Source organism: Heloderma suspectum, chromosome 1, assembly GCF_057233095.1.
Source record: "Heloderma suspectum isolate Gila_16-S chromosome 1, 16-S_ref, whole genome shotgun sequence".
Lineage (NCBI taxonomy): Eukaryota > Metazoa > Chordata > Lepidosauria > Squamata > Helodermatidae > Heloderma > Heloderma suspectum.
In genome coordinates this window covers 141,505,805-141,521,818 of record NC_139458.1, presented here as the reverse complement: position 1 = coordinate 141,521,818, position 16,014 = coordinate 141,505,805, and the positions used below count along the sequence as shown (strand labels likewise).

Here is a 16,014-nt window from a genome sequence, read left to right as displayed (position 1 = left end):
ACCCTAAAATTAGGCTGATGAAATGAAGGAAGCGTGGGGAGAGAAATCAGGAATGGATCGGTGTGTGTGAAAGGACTGTGAGCTCAGCCCTGGCACTGAAAACTGGGCTGAGCATGTGCTCAGAGGCACCCCGCTATTTAATTCTAAACTGTACATCAACTCCGCCAGCCTATTTTGCCCCTGCATCCAGTTGGTTGGTGGACATCGGGGTTCCAGTAAAAAAAAAAAAAAAGTAGATCCTGCAAGCCTGAAGTCAGCCCTGCAGTACTCTGTATCTTCTTTGTTCTCCCCTCCACCCACTGCTGGCACACAATTCCATGCCTAATCATTTGTCTGCAATGTTGTCTGCCAACTCCCTTATGACCAACCAATCCCCCCTCACTGCTTTTCTTCATTGCACTCACATGTTCCCCCTTACCCTCCACTAGCAGGCGGGCCGTGGAGCAGTCATCCAGTGCATCACAGGTATACAGACCCTCGTCTGCAGGCTCAACAGAGTGGATCACGAGGGTTCGGTAACAGTCCAAGTTGCAGATCTCATACTTGGGGCCAGCAAAGATCTCTCTGTCACCACAAAACCAGCGCACACGCCCACGAGACTGAGACACCATACACTCCAGGGTGGCTTTGTGCCGTGCTAGCACCGTCTTGTCCCGCAATGGCTTCACAATGCGAATGGGCAATGCTGCGGAAGGAGCAGACGCTGAGATTCTGAGAAGGTGGCTCCCCAGCTCCTGACCCCTAACCCTCCCACCTCTGCCTATTTGATAAAGAAGACCTAGCTCTCGGCAACAGATCTTGAATGGCATGAACACACATAAGTTCTGGTCTTTCCAGGGCAGGGTAGATCTATGAGAATCTCATAGGTATGCCCTGCACCAGGGGTAGGCAACATAGTGCCTGTGGGCACCAGTGTGCCCCCTGACCCTTTCTTGGTGCCCACTGAGGTGCCCTACCCCTCCCACTTTTATTCTAAAAAAATAAACTTTGAGAAGGAGCATGAGAATTAGTGGTGATACAGAGTGAGAGAGAGAAAGAGATAGTGTGGAATGAGTTGGCTGGCAGTTCAGGGGGGAGAGAGAATGAGTTTCCCTTCTGTGAAGTAGGTTCCTGTTGGTGTTGAAAACTGTGGGTTCAAAGGAGTTGTTTAGTGTCTTGGGGCTCAGACTCCACCTCTGCCTTGTTCAGAGCCATTTGGGCAGGTTACTTGTCCTTGGTGACTAGCCACGCTTCCCATGTCAGCCATGTTGTGCTGGTGCCCAGGACAGTTTATCCAATTGCCAAATGTACGTGCAGGCCCAATAAGGTTGCCTACCCCTGCCCTACACCTTTCTTTCACTTCTGCATGCAAACATTTAATCCCCATTATGTCTGCCACACCAATCTTTATCGTCTGATAGACTGACAGACAGATGGATTAGTTACATACATGCATACATACATACAGGTCTGGTTTAGCTACCAATTGATCATGCAACCCTGTCATTCATCTTCACTTACACAAGCATGTGCTTTGTCTAGATTCTAGACTCTAGAACAGCCTTCCCCAACCTGGTGCCCTCTAGATGTTTGGAACTATAACTCCCATTGGCCTCAGCCAGTATGGCCAATGTCAGGGATTATAGGAGATATAGTCTAAAACATCTGAAGGGTACCACGTTGAGGAAGGCTAATCTAGAACATGTTCCTTTATTGATACCTACCGTTCCGTGCATACACACACCCATATCTTCCTGAATACAGGTCTGCTCACCTAGAGGTCCCACCACACACACTCTCAATCACTTTTCCCCACCCGCTAATCCCAACCCAGTCTCACACTATAGCTGATGAGCACAGCCAACTGTGAAGCAGCTCCCTTACCCTCCACTTCCAAGCGGGCTTCAGAAGTGGCTGCCTTGGCTACAAAACGGACCAGGCCTGCATCCTCAGGACGGACACAGCACAGAAGCAGGAAGTGCCGGGTTCCTGGTAAAGAAAGACAGGAGGGATACCTGCATTCTTCAAGGGACATGTGGGGTTTGGTTTCCAGCCCTGAGAAGGAAGGGGTTGTGCTGGGATGGTAGTGGCTGGAAGCAAAGGCATTGTGTGACTCTGCTGTGCTGCTTGTTAAGATAATGACAGGCCTTTCCAGATGATATAGATATTTGTATAAAAAATAAACGGCTGTTGCATGGAATCCAAGCAGCTTTTGGCAAAGCAGAGCTTCTGTTGCAATTTCCCAGCAGTTAAACCACAACATTCAGATGCTGGAGAAAAGCTTCCCCCCATCCCTGCATCTATTACAGTAACAAGTACTTTGTGGGCTGCAACTGCACAGGTGACTGGACAATGCCTGCAACAAGGGACACAAGCCCCACCCACCCCAGGCATTGTATGACCTTTGGAAACCAAAGCAGCAGCCCTTTTGTACAATCATCGGGGACAATCCAGCTAAATGCCCCATTTAGTCCAAAGGGAGAGTTATGTTTGTGCTTCAATCTGCCATTTGAAATCAGTGGAATAGAAAAGTGCTTTACAGTGGCAGAATCATGTCCCAAACCAGTGATGAACACAAACAAAAATTCTTCTTCCCTCCACAAGGCACCTCACCATAGTTTGATGAACTTCTTTTCCATTTAAGAAAGTTCTTAAGGCCGCAATCCTGTGGTCCCTTGGGGAGTGTCCCAGGGGCCACAGGGTACAGCAGACCTCCCTCTCTGCCTGTAGAGAGGGAGGACTGCACAAGGAGCAGGATGTACAGCTTTGCAAGCCTCCTCACTGGGGTGCAGAAACCTCCATGCCATTGCCATGGCAGTAATGGCAGCAAGGAGGCATGCTGGAGTGGATTGGGGGAAGTTTTGGATCCTCCAGATCCAAAGCACCTCCCATTCCCCCAGAACGTTGAGGATGGGGAGAAGTACACCAGCCCTGGAGCCCTGGGGGGTGCTGTTGCCCTCATGCCCTGTTTGTAGGCTTCCCATAGGCAGCTGGTCGGCCACTGTGTAAACAGAATGCTGGGCTAGATGGACCCTTCGTCTGATCCAGCACAGCTCTTCTTATGTTCTTATGAGTTATGGTGGCCAGGTATCCTACTTTCTGGAAGACAGTCCTCTGTTTGACGACATCGTCTATTTGCAGAGCTGTCAGGTTTAAAGATAAAGAACCATCAGAAAGGAGAGCAGGGAGGAGCCTGGAAGTTGCCCATCAACAGTGAGCACCTGGACAGCAGGCTGAGTAGTTTTCTGGGAACAGATCCAGGTAACCTGGTCATAGTCTTCCCCATTGTGGTGATATGCATTGTATTTCTATTTAAATTATAGTAATTATTTCTATTTGCATCTACACATATAAATCAGCATATGCAAATGTTATGCACATCTGTGTCTTCTTTTGTCTTCTTTTCTCATGATGCATGCCCCTCTTTTTGGCAATGCATATGTGGCCACCCCTACCTGGAACTGGTGTATTTATTTTCTCTCCCATACCATTGTTTTCTCTCCCATGGGAAAATATACAAAAAGAAAAAGAAAAACTGGAGGATAATCTAGTTAAAGTTAGGGAATCAAGTACCCACAATTACCACCACTTCAGGACTGAAGAGGTTCACTTACCTTCCTGCCGTATTTTCACAATGCTGGTGACTTTGATTCTCTCTCCATCCCGGAACCATTCACCCTTCACATCCTCAAGCGACACCTCGCACATGAAAACAGCATTCTCGTTCTCCCGCACACGGACATCCTCCAGCTCCCGCACAATCTGAACCTGGCGTTCTACAGAGGGGGAGAGGACCATGGGGTTGTTCCTACTGGGCGAAATATGGGTTCATGCAGATCCACTGAGAACATTGAACCTGAACTATATTTTTTAGCCCTGACCATGGCACTCCTACCGGTCATTATTGGGACAAGCAGACTAAGCTCATCTGAGCAAAATTTCCTTTCCATGAATGCCTATCCATGAGTTGATGAGAAACAGTAAATACATTCCCTAAGATTATAAGAAGAGCTGGATTAGATCAACTGTCCATATGGTCATAAATATATTTAAAAAGCCCTACTGGATCAGACTAAGGGCGCAATTCTATGCATGTTTAGACAGAAAAAAAGCTCTATAGCTCCCAGCATTCCCCAGCCACGGTGGCTGAGGCATGCTGGGAGTTGCGGGACTTTTTTCTTTCTAAACATGTAAAGGATTGTGTCCCAAAGGCCTATTGAGACCAGCATCCTGCTTCCCACAGTGGCAAACCAGATGCCGCTGGGAAGGCCACAATCAGGATGTGAGCACAAGAGTCCTCTCTTGCTGTTGCTCTCTGGGGACATTCCATTTAATTATCATGGTTAATAGATCCTGTTTCCAACCATGGCAAGCCAGATGCCTCCAGGAAAGCCATGAGTAAGCCCCTGACACACACACACACACACACACACGCACACACACTTACTTCTATTTGTCCCACCAGGATCTGGTATTCAGAACTACACCCCTTTGAATACCATTTAAGAGGTTCCACTGAGCTATCATGCCTAGTATCCACTGATGCTCTAACCCAGCCTGGTGCCTTTCAGATGTTTGCAACTTCAACTCCCATCAGCCCCAGCCAGTATGGCCAAAGGTCAGGAATGCTGGGATTGTAGGGCATCTCTACATGAGGTTTTTATCATGTGCTCGTGACTGGCTACTCACTGAAGTTTGTGGTCCTTTACATGTCATCGTCAACCTCCAGCACCTCTCCCATGCTTTATAAACTTTATCCCGGGTTTTTTTTTTAAGATCCGGGAAAGTCCAGCATTTTTTCTAGAAGTGCACTGGAGCACTGCAACAGCTGTGTGTACTTCTGCAATTCCACTATACCACAGTGCCATCAAGTGGCTGTATAATGAAACACAGAACTTGCAGAGAAAGGAAATCCCCCCCAAAAGTACATGTAAGCACCTGTAAAGGAGCCCATCTTAATCCTGCAGAGAATCCGGAAGCAGAAGCCCTGGTAAAGGTGTGGGATAAAACCCTGGTGTAGTTAAGCCTGTAGTCCAAAACCCCTGGAGGGCACAAGGCTGGGGAAGGCTTGTCTCACCCTTTAAAAAAGCCACCTAATCTCTCCTTGGGTAGCCAAAGGTTCCCATCTCTGTCAAGAGTCCCATGGAGTGAATCAGCTTTACAGTATCACGCTTTAGTATCCTCCTCCTCTCTCCTCCCAAGAGCCTACTAGTGCCCTATAAACTGAAGATATTATTCATGGTTCTTCTACTACAAACATACTGGGGTTACTGTTATGACTTCAAATCTGCCATTTTCAAATCTCAAATCTGCCATTTTTGGGCAAGGTGATTGAGCGGGTGGTGGCGGTGCAGTTGAAGGCACACTTGGAAGAAACTGATTATCTAGACCCATTTCAGTCGGGCTTCAGGCCTGGGCATGGGACAGAAACGGCCTTGGTCGCCTTGGTGGATGATATGAGGAGGGCTCTGGATAGGGGTGAATGCTCCTTCCTTGTTCTCCTCGACCTCTCAGCGGCTTTTGATACCGTTGACCACGGTATCCTCCTGGACCGCCTGGAGGGGTTGGGCATTGGAAACACTGTATTGCGGTGGTTCCAGTCCTTCCTCTCTGGCAGGTACCAGAGGGTAGCACTGGGAGAGGAGGTTTCGGACCTGTGGCCACTTACTTGTGGGGTGCCACAGGGTTCCATCCTCTCCCCGATGCTATTTAACATCTATGTGAAGCCACTGGGGGCTATCATCAGGAGGTTTGGGGTGCAGTGTCATCAATATGCGGATGACACTCAGCTCTACCTGTCATTCAAATCTTCACCAAGGTTGGCCGTAGAATCCCTGTCGAAATGTCTGGAGACGGTGAGTGGCTGGATGGGGAGGAATAAGCTGAAGCTCAATCCTGACAAGACCGAGGTACTTTTGGTGGGAGACAAGAGGAGGCTGGGGGATGTTGACCTGGTGTTGAATGGGGTACAGCTACCCTTGAAAGACCAGGTCCGCAGCCTGGGGGTCATTTTGGACTCCCAGCTGTCCATGGAGGCTCAGGTGTCAGCTGTGAGCCGGACAGCGCTGTATCAACTCCATCTGATACGGCGGCTGCGCCCCTACCTTCCCGACCATCTGCTCCCATCGGTAGTACATGCCCTGGTCTCCTCTCGTTTAGACTACTGTAATGCGCTCTACGTGGGGTTACCCTTGAAGACGGTTCGGAAACTGCAGCTGGTACAGAACGCGGCGGCTCGCCTGATTAAAGGCAGCCGCCGGCGAGATCACATCACTCCAGTGCTGAAGGAGTTGCACTGGTTACCAGTTGTTTTCCAGGCCAAATTCGAGGTGTTGGTTTTGACCTTTAAAACCCTATATGGTTCCGGCCCAGCCTATCTTAAGGAGTGCCTCCAGCAACACCAGACAGGCCGCTTAACAAGATCAGCCTCGGATGGCCTTCTCTCTGTCCCATCAGCCAGGACAGCTAGACTGGTGGGGACGAGGGAGAGGGCCTTCTCTGTGGTGGCCCCCACTCTGTGGAACTCCCTCCCTAGGGAACTCCGTCATGCCCCCTCTTTAATGAGCTTCCGTCGTGCATTAAAATCGTGGTTGTTCAGGCAGGCATTTGGGGTGGGTTAGGGTATTTTTTTTAAAAAAAAATTTATGGTAAAATTTTATTGTTTTAAATTGTTTATGGTGGGTTGTACATCGCCCAGAGTGGCTGGGTGACCAGTCAGATGGGCGATTAATAAATTAAATAAATAAATAAATAAATAAATAAATAAATAAATAAATGACTTCCTCCAAAGAATCCTAGGAATTGTAGTGTGGTGAGGTGGGTTGAAAGTATCTGTTGATGATCCTTACTCCTTCTCCCATCATAGAACTACTGTTCTCAGAGAGGGAATTAGGGAATTTAAAACCAGTTTAAGTTTGTGGTGTCTAGATATGCCTTCAGCTGCTACCTTTTCTGGCGAGAGCTGCAATACTTAACTTCTAAAACCAGAGTTGTCTGGAAACTGTGCCTGGAAATCATAGCAGCTAAAAGCTGGATCCTTCTCCTTCATTCGAGATATGGTTGGGTCTGATTGCTCTTTTTGGTTGGTGAGGGAAAAGCATGTCTACACTTGCTGAGTGATATTCCCATCTTTATCATGGCTTCTTATGTCTCAAGACAAATCCTGGATTTAAAAGCAACTTCTGCAGCTGAACCTTAGTTCAGGTTAAACCTTGAGAAGCTGAATGGAATTTTTCCTCCTCCTGCCTTTCCTGCACAGGCTGTTTTCACCACAGACCTGGAAGGGAGCATCACCCAGTGAATAATTTAGCTTCTAGTCCACTCAGCTGTCCTAAGGAGGGATATCCTGTACTTTACAAATAGTCTTGACAGAAGACTGTCAAATGTTTTTGGAAAGCTTTTAAGATTCCCCTCCTGGGCATGCTTTTCCGTTGCTGAAATGCTCTTATAGCTAGGATGGTTCTTTAAAAAAAAATGCAACACTGAATGTTTATCCTAAGGCTAGCTTCCTGTACAAGCTGTACAAACTTCAAGAACAAGACTCTGACTCACCACGGTGTACTGTCAGTGATCCCCAGCCTACCTCCAGGGGGACAGAAGAGGCAGCTGTCAGGGAGGCAGGAGGGGGAGGCTACAGCATATGGCAAAGGGCAGCAGACCCCCCCATCCCCACCCCCAGAATGTGAAGCTTGAGGGTGCTTTGTATGGCCCAGTCTCAGCCCAACCCTCCTCCCCTATCCAGCCCAGGCCATCCATACCGAAGACCCGCAGTTTGGCAGAGGCACAGCAGTCACCAGCATCACACGTATACTCGCCCGAATCTTCAAGGCCACAACGACTGAGCTGCAGGAGGCGCCGGCGTCCCACTGAATACATACGGCAATTGGGCCCTGCCTGGATCTCCTCCCTGTCCTATAGCAGCCAGGAACACAGAGAGCATAGTCTGGTGAAGGGCTGAGCAAGACAGGGTGGTGGAAGAGTGCTGCTCTCAGGCTGAGGACATGGTGCGCAGATGTGGACTGCGCCACACAGATCAGGAATGTGGACTCTCCTTTGAATGAGTCATGTTCTTGGAAGTGTGCCGGTTGTCAAGGGTAGTTAAAGGAGGGGCAACGCTAGAGGTACCACCCTCACCTTGAACCACTTCACCTCAGCCAGGGGCCGGGACAGTTCACACTCAAAGGTGGCCGAGCCCGTCTCAGGGATGCCCATATCCTGGGGAAAGCGCAGCATAGTAACTGGTGGCTCTGCAGGGACAGAGGCAAAGGCAAAGGCAGGTGGCACAAAGATGCAGCAACTTGGGGACAGAAAAGATAGCATGTCATCAAAACACTACGTTTAGCCCAGCTGGGACACTCTGCTGAGCTTGGTACAGCACACCAGCTTACAGCCTTTACCCAAGTTCAGTTTGGAGGACATTCACTCACCCACCTACCTCGTTCCCCACCTCCAGCACTCCCAACCTGCCACTGCTATCAGGGTTTGACATAGCACTGCACGTACATAGAACTTTGGATGCTAGTCCATAAGAATACAAGTGCTCTGCTGGATCAGATCAAAAGTCTATCTAATTTGGCATCCTGTTTCTTGCAATGGCTAACCAGATGTCTTTGGGAAGTCCACGAGTAGGACATGAATGCAATAGCACCCTCCCACACATGTTCCCCAGCAACTGGTATTCAGAGGCATGCTGCCTCCAGTACTGGAGGTAATATATACTAGTAGCCATCGATAGCCTTATCCTCCATGTTTGTCTCATCCCGTTTTAAAGCTGTCCAAGTTGCAGCCATCACAACATCTTGTGGTAGCAAATTCCTTAGTTTAACTATGTGCTGTGTGAAGAAAATTAATGTACCTGAATTGCTGTGCAAAGTGTAAAGCAGCTCACAGCAGTAGCATGTTGGGAGTGTTGTAGGACTAGTGTTTTCCGTTGCCAACGTCTCCTAAATCAGGGGTGTTGACCCTCTTTCAGCCCAAGGGCAGAAGTCCATTTCAGAAGAGCCCTTGGGGGCCACATTCCAGTGTGGGCATGGCCAAAGGCAACAGGGGTGGGGCTAAAATACCGGTATATTTCAGCTTAAAGCTCTTACAGCCAGTACAGTAACTAAGACTTAAGAGAGGTGTTTCAATCTTTTAAAATTAAGAAAAAACTGCACAAAAGCCAGGAAAATGCCAAATGATCAGTGACTGGGGGGAAGGGAAGGGGGTGGGGCCACTTGGGGAACCCCAGAGGGCTGCATTAGGACCCAGGAGGGTCAGATTTGGCCCTGGGCCAGAAGTTGTAAATTTCCTAAATCACAGTGGATGCGCACCAGGGAGCTGCAGCCAAAAGACTGGCTTTGGGGCTTGCTTAAAGAAAGATAGTATACAGCATTCTGTGCGAGCTGGCACTTCTGCCTTGGATCCGGGGATGGTGGGGCTGGGGGCTCTGCACTGCCATTATGCTCAGCTGCTGCACAGCCCAGACCAAAGGGCACCCCTGGGCAGTAGGCTCAGCAGTTTATTTTATTTTATTTATTTATTTATTTATTTCTATACCGCCATATTAAATATTCTATATTTATTTCATTTTATTTATTTATTACATTTATATCCCACCATTTTTCCTCTTTAAGAAACCCAAGGTGGTGTACATAATCCTCCTCCTCTCCGTTTTATCCTCACAACAACAACCCTATGAAGTAGGTTGGGATGAAAGTCTGTGACTGGCCCAAAGTCACCCAGTGAGCTTCCATGGCTGAGTGGGGACTAGAACCCTGGCTCCCAGTCCAACACTCTAGCCACTGCACCACTCTGGCAGTTCAAGGCTGAGGGGCTGAGCCACCATGGACTCCCACCCCAATCAGCTGCATCAGGGCAGGAAGAGACACACGAGGCCTTTCCCCACCTCTGGGCCATTCCAGTCATCAGCCCCCATCACATCTCCTTCCCTTGCAAACCCCATCCTTGCGGAATGCATTAGGCAGGCCACTTCCCCTTTACACGTGCACCACCCCACCCTGCCTCAGCACCTCGGACCGTCAGGCGGGCGCTGCTCCGCACGGTGTCAGCAGTGAAGGCCACCGTTCCCGAGTCATCTAGCGTGAGCCCCAGCAGCGTCAGGCTGTGTGCACAGCCTGTGGCACTGACTCGGCAGGCAGAGCTGGGCTTCACACGGATGCCGTCGCGAGTCCAGACCCCAGATACGTTGGCGTGGGACAGCTCGAGCTCAAAGGTCACCGTCTCCTTTTCAAAAGTCTCCACATCTGATAGAGGTTTCTTCACCATCACCTTTCGGGCTGGAGCATGGGGGAAAGAGAGGGAAGAGAGCAGTGAAAGATCTGCTCTTGGCAAGAAAAGGGCTAACAGCAGGAAGAATATTTATTCATTCATTCATTCATTTCATTTCTATATTGCCCAATAGCCGAAGCTCTCTGGGTGGTTCACAAAGATTAAAACCAAAACGCACAGGATAAAACAATATAAAACATGAAGGCATTAAAACCACAGTAAAAGGTATAAGGCATCTTCCTAAGGCAGAGGTTCTCAATGGCATCCTAGGATTGCTCCCCCTGGCATGGAAGCTCTTTCCCTACCTGTCCTACCCTGGCAGGACCTACGCAACTTTTGGGGCACTGCTACTATGCGTATGTAACATTCAGCACCAACAGTGTGCAAGGTTCTGTACAGAACTTAGAAGTGACACTGACCCTGACTACAGAATTTACAATCAAAGGCAGGGAGACAAAATATTTGCATTTATTTTTCACGTATTTACTACAGTGCTATACCGCCCCTTAGCCAAAGCTCTCTGGGTGGCTCACAAAAGTTAAACAGGACAGGGAAGAAGTCCAAGGTAGGCACCTACGTTCCACACTCAGCCTGGCTTGGGTGCGGTCATGCAGGCTCTCACAGCGGTAGGTGCCTCGGTCTGCAAGCTCAACGTTGTAGATGGCGAGGGCCCGCCGGGGCCCATGCACCTCCATCGAGTATTTAGTGTTCTGCTGGAGCAGGATGCCTTGCTTCATCCACTGCACCTCAGCACTCCCCAAGCTCAGTTCCACTTCCAAGTGCACGTCCTGACCCTCCTCAGCAGCCAAGTCGTGCAGCGTCTGCACAAACAGCACCTGAGCTTCTGTAGGAAGGAAAAACACACTCAAACATTAGCCCCTGCAGGGACGTCTCCTATCCAAGGACATTGCCATGGCTGGCCACAGCTCTCAACTGGGAAAGAAGCCTGGCTTCATCAGCTGCTACACTCTAACCATTTTTCCCAGGATCGGAAGTGTTCCTGGCATGGTTGAAAGTGTTAAATTTGGTACTGGCTACAGAATCTAGAATCCTAAGAATCTTGGCTGTCAATTTTCAACAGTTCAAGCTCAGAACATGCGGGGCTAGGGAGATAAAGGTTTGGAAATTGTCCGTACATGCAACGCCTGGCCAAAATCTCCAAAAACAGAGGGCTAAAGAGAACTGCCAACATGGCTCCTATTATCTGCTCTGCATGGCTAAAATGCAGCCTGGAGTATGTCAAATAAGCAAATATGGGCAATTGTTCTGAATTCCCATACTTTATTCAGACCACAGTATTCGGTTTTTCTGATGCAGAATTTAGAATTGGGGTGGGGAGGCACAGAGTAGACACACAACCATAGTATCGGCTGACTTCCCTCTTGAATCTTTGGCTAAGCTCAGGAGTCCTGACTCCTGCTTACTACCAACACCAACAGCGCCCAGCTGCTAGCCTCGATCCATCCCAAGGTGTTGACCTTCCTCTTACCAATGATGCCCAACTACTAGCTGCTCCCTCGATCCATCCCAAGGGACCTTCCCCTTACCTTGCACACTGAGCCTGGCCGAGCTTGCCAGGCCTTCTGCGTGGACAGTGACTATGCCAGTATCGCTCAGCCGACACTGTCGTATGGTGAGGGTGTGGCACAGCCCGTTCCTGGTCATGGCCAACCGCTCGCTGGGCACCACATCTTGGCCATTCAGCTGCCACTTCAGGGATGCATCATCCGGAGACACCACGACCTTGAAGGTGGCATCATCCCCCTCCAGCACTGTTAAGTTGTGCAGCTCAGAAATTACCTCCACCAACCTAGGGACTGGGGGCAGGGGGAGGAAAGTGCTGTGAGTCAGAGATGGCTGGATCTGTTTGGGGAACCTCTTGGCCACCCCAAGTCCTGTTTGCTAGCCTGGGTGCAGCGCAGTCGCAGTCTCCCAGTCCACAGCCCTCATAGCATCTCTATGAGGTCTATCTAAGGTCCTCTCGATACCCAGCATTGCTCAGCTTCATGGAGACAGACAGCAGCTGCCCTGTGCAAGATCCCCAGCCCCCATTCTGTAGTGATACATGGAGCATTATGGGTTCTTGGAATCAGAGTACAGGGATTCCATAGGAAGGAACATAGGAAGTTGCCTTACACAGAGTCAGGTGACAGGTCTGTCTCACTCAGTATTGTCGACACTGACTGGCAGTCTTTCCCAGTCCTACCTGGAGAAGCCAGGGATTGAACCAGGGGCCTTCTGCATGCAAAGCAGGTGCCCTTCCACTGACCTATGGCCCCTCTCCAAAGGACTCACTCTGGACTGTGAGGATAGCCAGGGTGCGGTCGTCCTTGCTTTCACATGAGTACTCGCCAGCATCCTCAGGCCCCACATGGCTCAGGGTCAAGGAGCGCTCCCGTCCCTCTGCTCGGATCTCCAGGTGTTCGTTGGACTCCAGCTCCTGCCCGTCCTTCAGCCATGCTACATCACCCTTGGTTTTGCACAGCTCACACCAAAACAGCACCGTCTCCCCCTTCAGTGCTGACACATCTGACAGACCCCGAACAAATTTCACCGGCAGCTCTGCAGAGGGCAAACAGTGTAGCTGGAGCAAGCAGGGATGTGTTTGGCAAAACACATCCCACTCTACCGACTGGAATTGTCTGTAAACCCGGTAATTGAAATCCCAATCGTGCAGCAACTCACAGCTTTTGCAGAATCTCAAAAACCCACAGTTTGCTTTCTTTCTAAGTTTCCAGCCCTCATGACAACAGATAAAATGTTTGAGGACTGGTGAACAGGATTTGCTAAAGGCTCAGGAATCAGAAATATCTAGGAAAGGCTTACACTGAGATCAGAAGGAAGATGTCTGCACTAGCATACTGCTCTGTCCCTCCTCAAGGTCTCCTGTCTTTACATATGAATTGCCCCAACGGTCCAGCATCTTCATTCACACAAATACAGGAGGAAATTAAGTGAACACATGCAAATGTGCATGACTTATGCCAGTTGCAGAATTTGAGCACAGGGAACTAGACTCACTGCTTTACAATTTTAGCAACAGAAGGTCTGAACTGTTCCAAGAAATGCATCAAGCCAAAAACGCCAGATGTTGAACCAAGGAACAGAAAATCTTGTGTGAATATAATAAAGCCAAGAAGCAATTTTAGATTTAAATTGGAGAGTACAGGCTGCTTTCAAAAGGGGATGAAAAAATATATGTAGAGAAAGCCTGAATATATAAAGTTGCCTTATACAGAGTCAGATCATTGGTGCATTAAGCCCAGTATTGTCTATTCTGCCTAGGAGACCAAGGTCTCATGCAAGTGGTTTTTCCTAGCTCACAACCTGGGATCCCTTTAACAGGAGATGTGTCAGAGTTTGAGCCTGAGACCTTCTGCATGCAAAGCTTATGCTCTGCTCCTGAGCTGTGAGTCCTCCAAAGCAAAGTCAACTCCACCACCCTCTCTATGGTTCAAATCCAGATGTAGAGATCAAGCAAAGAAGGGAGATGTGCATTCAGAACGAAACCCCTGTGCACGGCTGGTGTTTTCATTGCTGTTACTGTCATACACACAGGAACTGCCTTGCTGGATCCGACCAGAGGTCCTTCTCCCCTGCATTATGTTTCCAACAGTGGTGAGACAGATGCCTCTGGAACGTCCCAAGCATGGTATGACAATGAAAGTCATTCCATTTGCCCCCCAAGCAACTGGTAATTAGGATGTATTAGCTCTATACATGGAGGATAATTTAGGTATCCTGGCTAACAGCTGGTGAGGACTCCCACTTCTGGAAAAAAAGACAGGCTACTTCTTAAACTGGACTGAGGTTTGTCTCTTCTGTACCAGGAACTGCCGAAAAGATAGCAAGCAAAGCTCCCATTCCACATGCAGTTCTCTCCTACTGACTCCTGCCCTCTTGGCCACTGTTTCTTTATAGGTGCGGCATGCCCTGACCAGCACAGAACAGCTGGGGGAAATTATCATTGGGGTACCATGCTGCAGGCAAGGCTCATTGTTCTGTTTGCTTGCTGTACAATTGTGTCAAACTCCCTTGTAAAGAAAGGCAGTCAGGATGGGAATAAAACTAGCAGTAGCCAGTAAAGCTGAGAGAGATAGAGAGATGGGCGGGCGGGCGGGAGGGCGGGCGGGCGGACGGACAGACAGACAGACAGACAGACTTGGTCAGTTAGGCTCCTTTAACCATTGCATATGTGGGAGAATTTCAGCCAGTGTGGCTTACCCCAGTGCTACAGCAGAAGAATCAACACATGCCAAAATTCTCTCTTGAACATAACCATTACAGACAGAACAACCTTATTCCACTTTGAGCCTAGAAACCCATCCTGACCAGGCTGTACCCCTTTTGTTCAGTCCACCCCATCATCCCCTGAACTGCAGCCCATGTCATACTGGATCGCATCCCATGAATGCGGCGATGCAGAGGCCTCTTACCTTTGACACTAAGCTCGAAACGCAGCTGATCATGAGGGGAGTGACAGATGTACTCGCCAGCATCAGCCTTCAGCACATTGCTCAGCAGCAGACTGTACACCCGGCCCTCTCTGCGCAGCTGGCAGTGCTCGCCCACCACCAAAGCACCTCGGGGTCCTTCCCAGCTCACCACAGCCGGCTCCTTGGAGACGATGGCTGAGAGCACTGCACTGCCCCCCTCGAGCACCAACACCTTCTCTGGATGCTCTGGCTTTGTCACAAACAGCACTGGGGCCTCTGGCAGGAGGAGAGGAGCAAGAATAGCAAGAGAAAGCCATGTGAGGAAGGAAGGAAGGAAGGAAGGAAGGAGGAAGACAGGTGATGCTCAAGCTGGTCACTAACTCCCACCAGACATCTGGCCTTTTGGAGCTGCTAACACTCCCTCTGGCCCCTCCCATCAGTTTTGGACTTCACCAAAACCCTCTGTTGTTGGTGGAACATGAGACTTCCAAATCTGTGACAGCCCAGATATTTTGGTCTGGGAGTTTCTGCCCTGCTCCACACTACTAGGGAGGAGAAACCTCCACGGACAACATTGTGGTTCACATGCTGCAAAAAAAGGTCACCCTGTGATTCTTAGCACCATCAGACATATGCTCCTCTTGTCTCAGTGCCTCATGTGCCACTCCCCCTTCTCTGAGACCCCTCTCCCTATGTCCTCACTCTCTTCCATGAGCTTCACAGCCACCTGCACCTGCATATGTCACAGAACAGTGTTGCCAGACAGTGGCTGTCATCTTCCAGGAGCAGTGGTGTAGCAGAGCGAGGGCTCATGGGGTCAAAGGACTGGAACTTTTGATTAGCAGGGGTGATGATGTCATCTGCCATCCCCCTCAGGCTTTCCTGCTCCCCTGAGCTTAGCTGTAATCCTCACAGTTGGGGCAGGGCGGGGGGCAAGGATGGATTCTCCCAGCAACAATATGACCTGGTTCGCATGTAATGACAGCCCATCATTTAATTAACCATAGTTTGTTAAATCATGGCTTGCCATTACTTGCAAACCTGGAACTATGGGTTAACAATAGGTTGTTAACCATGAACAACCCACGAGGAGTACCCATGGTTTGTTCTTGAGTTGTAAACTGTGGGTTGTTTAAACTATGGATTGTTATGTACAGACCACAAATCGTGGATTGTTCATGAGTTGTTTGCCAGGCTACAGAGATAGTAGACAAGAGTGGTAAAAAAAACCCAACCTCTTTACATGCCAGTACTGTAGCGCCCCAAAGGCAGATAGGATACAGGGAGGGAGTGGTCAAAGAAGGAAGGAAACAAACAACCCAGGGACTGA

General features: G+C 49.3%; 1 protein-coding gene across 1 annotated transcript in view; it reads right to left on the bottom strand.

Moving 5' to 3' along the window:
- Nucleotides 1–16,014, bottom strand: part of OBSL1 (obscurin like cytoskeletal adaptor 1) — a 73,274-nt gene that overhangs the window by 1,379 nt on the left and 55,881 nt on the right. Inside the window, exons 22-31 of the mRNA XM_084859368.1 lie at nucleotides 14,685–14,960; nucleotides 12,544–12,810; nucleotides 11,796–12,065; nucleotides 10,826–11,092; nucleotides 9,990–10,256; nucleotides 8,113–8,225; nucleotides 7,737–7,890; nucleotides 3,594–3,755; nucleotides 1,864–1,968; nucleotides 419–685 (exon numbers count right to left, since the gene is read on the bottom strand). Of these exons, the coding sequence (XP_084715494.1) occupies nucleotides 419–685; nucleotides 1,864–1,968; nucleotides 3,594–3,755; nucleotides 7,737–7,890; nucleotides 8,113–8,225; nucleotides 9,990–10,256; nucleotides 10,826–11,092; nucleotides 11,796–12,065; nucleotides 12,544–12,810; nucleotides 14,685–14,960 (2,148 nt within the window). The remainder of the gene's footprint in view (nucleotides 1–418; nucleotides 686–1,863; nucleotides 1,969–3,593; nucleotides 3,756–7,736; nucleotides 7,891–8,112; nucleotides 8,226–9,989; nucleotides 10,257–10,825; nucleotides 11,093–11,795; nucleotides 12,066–12,543; nucleotides 12,811–14,684; nucleotides 14,961–16,014) is intronic.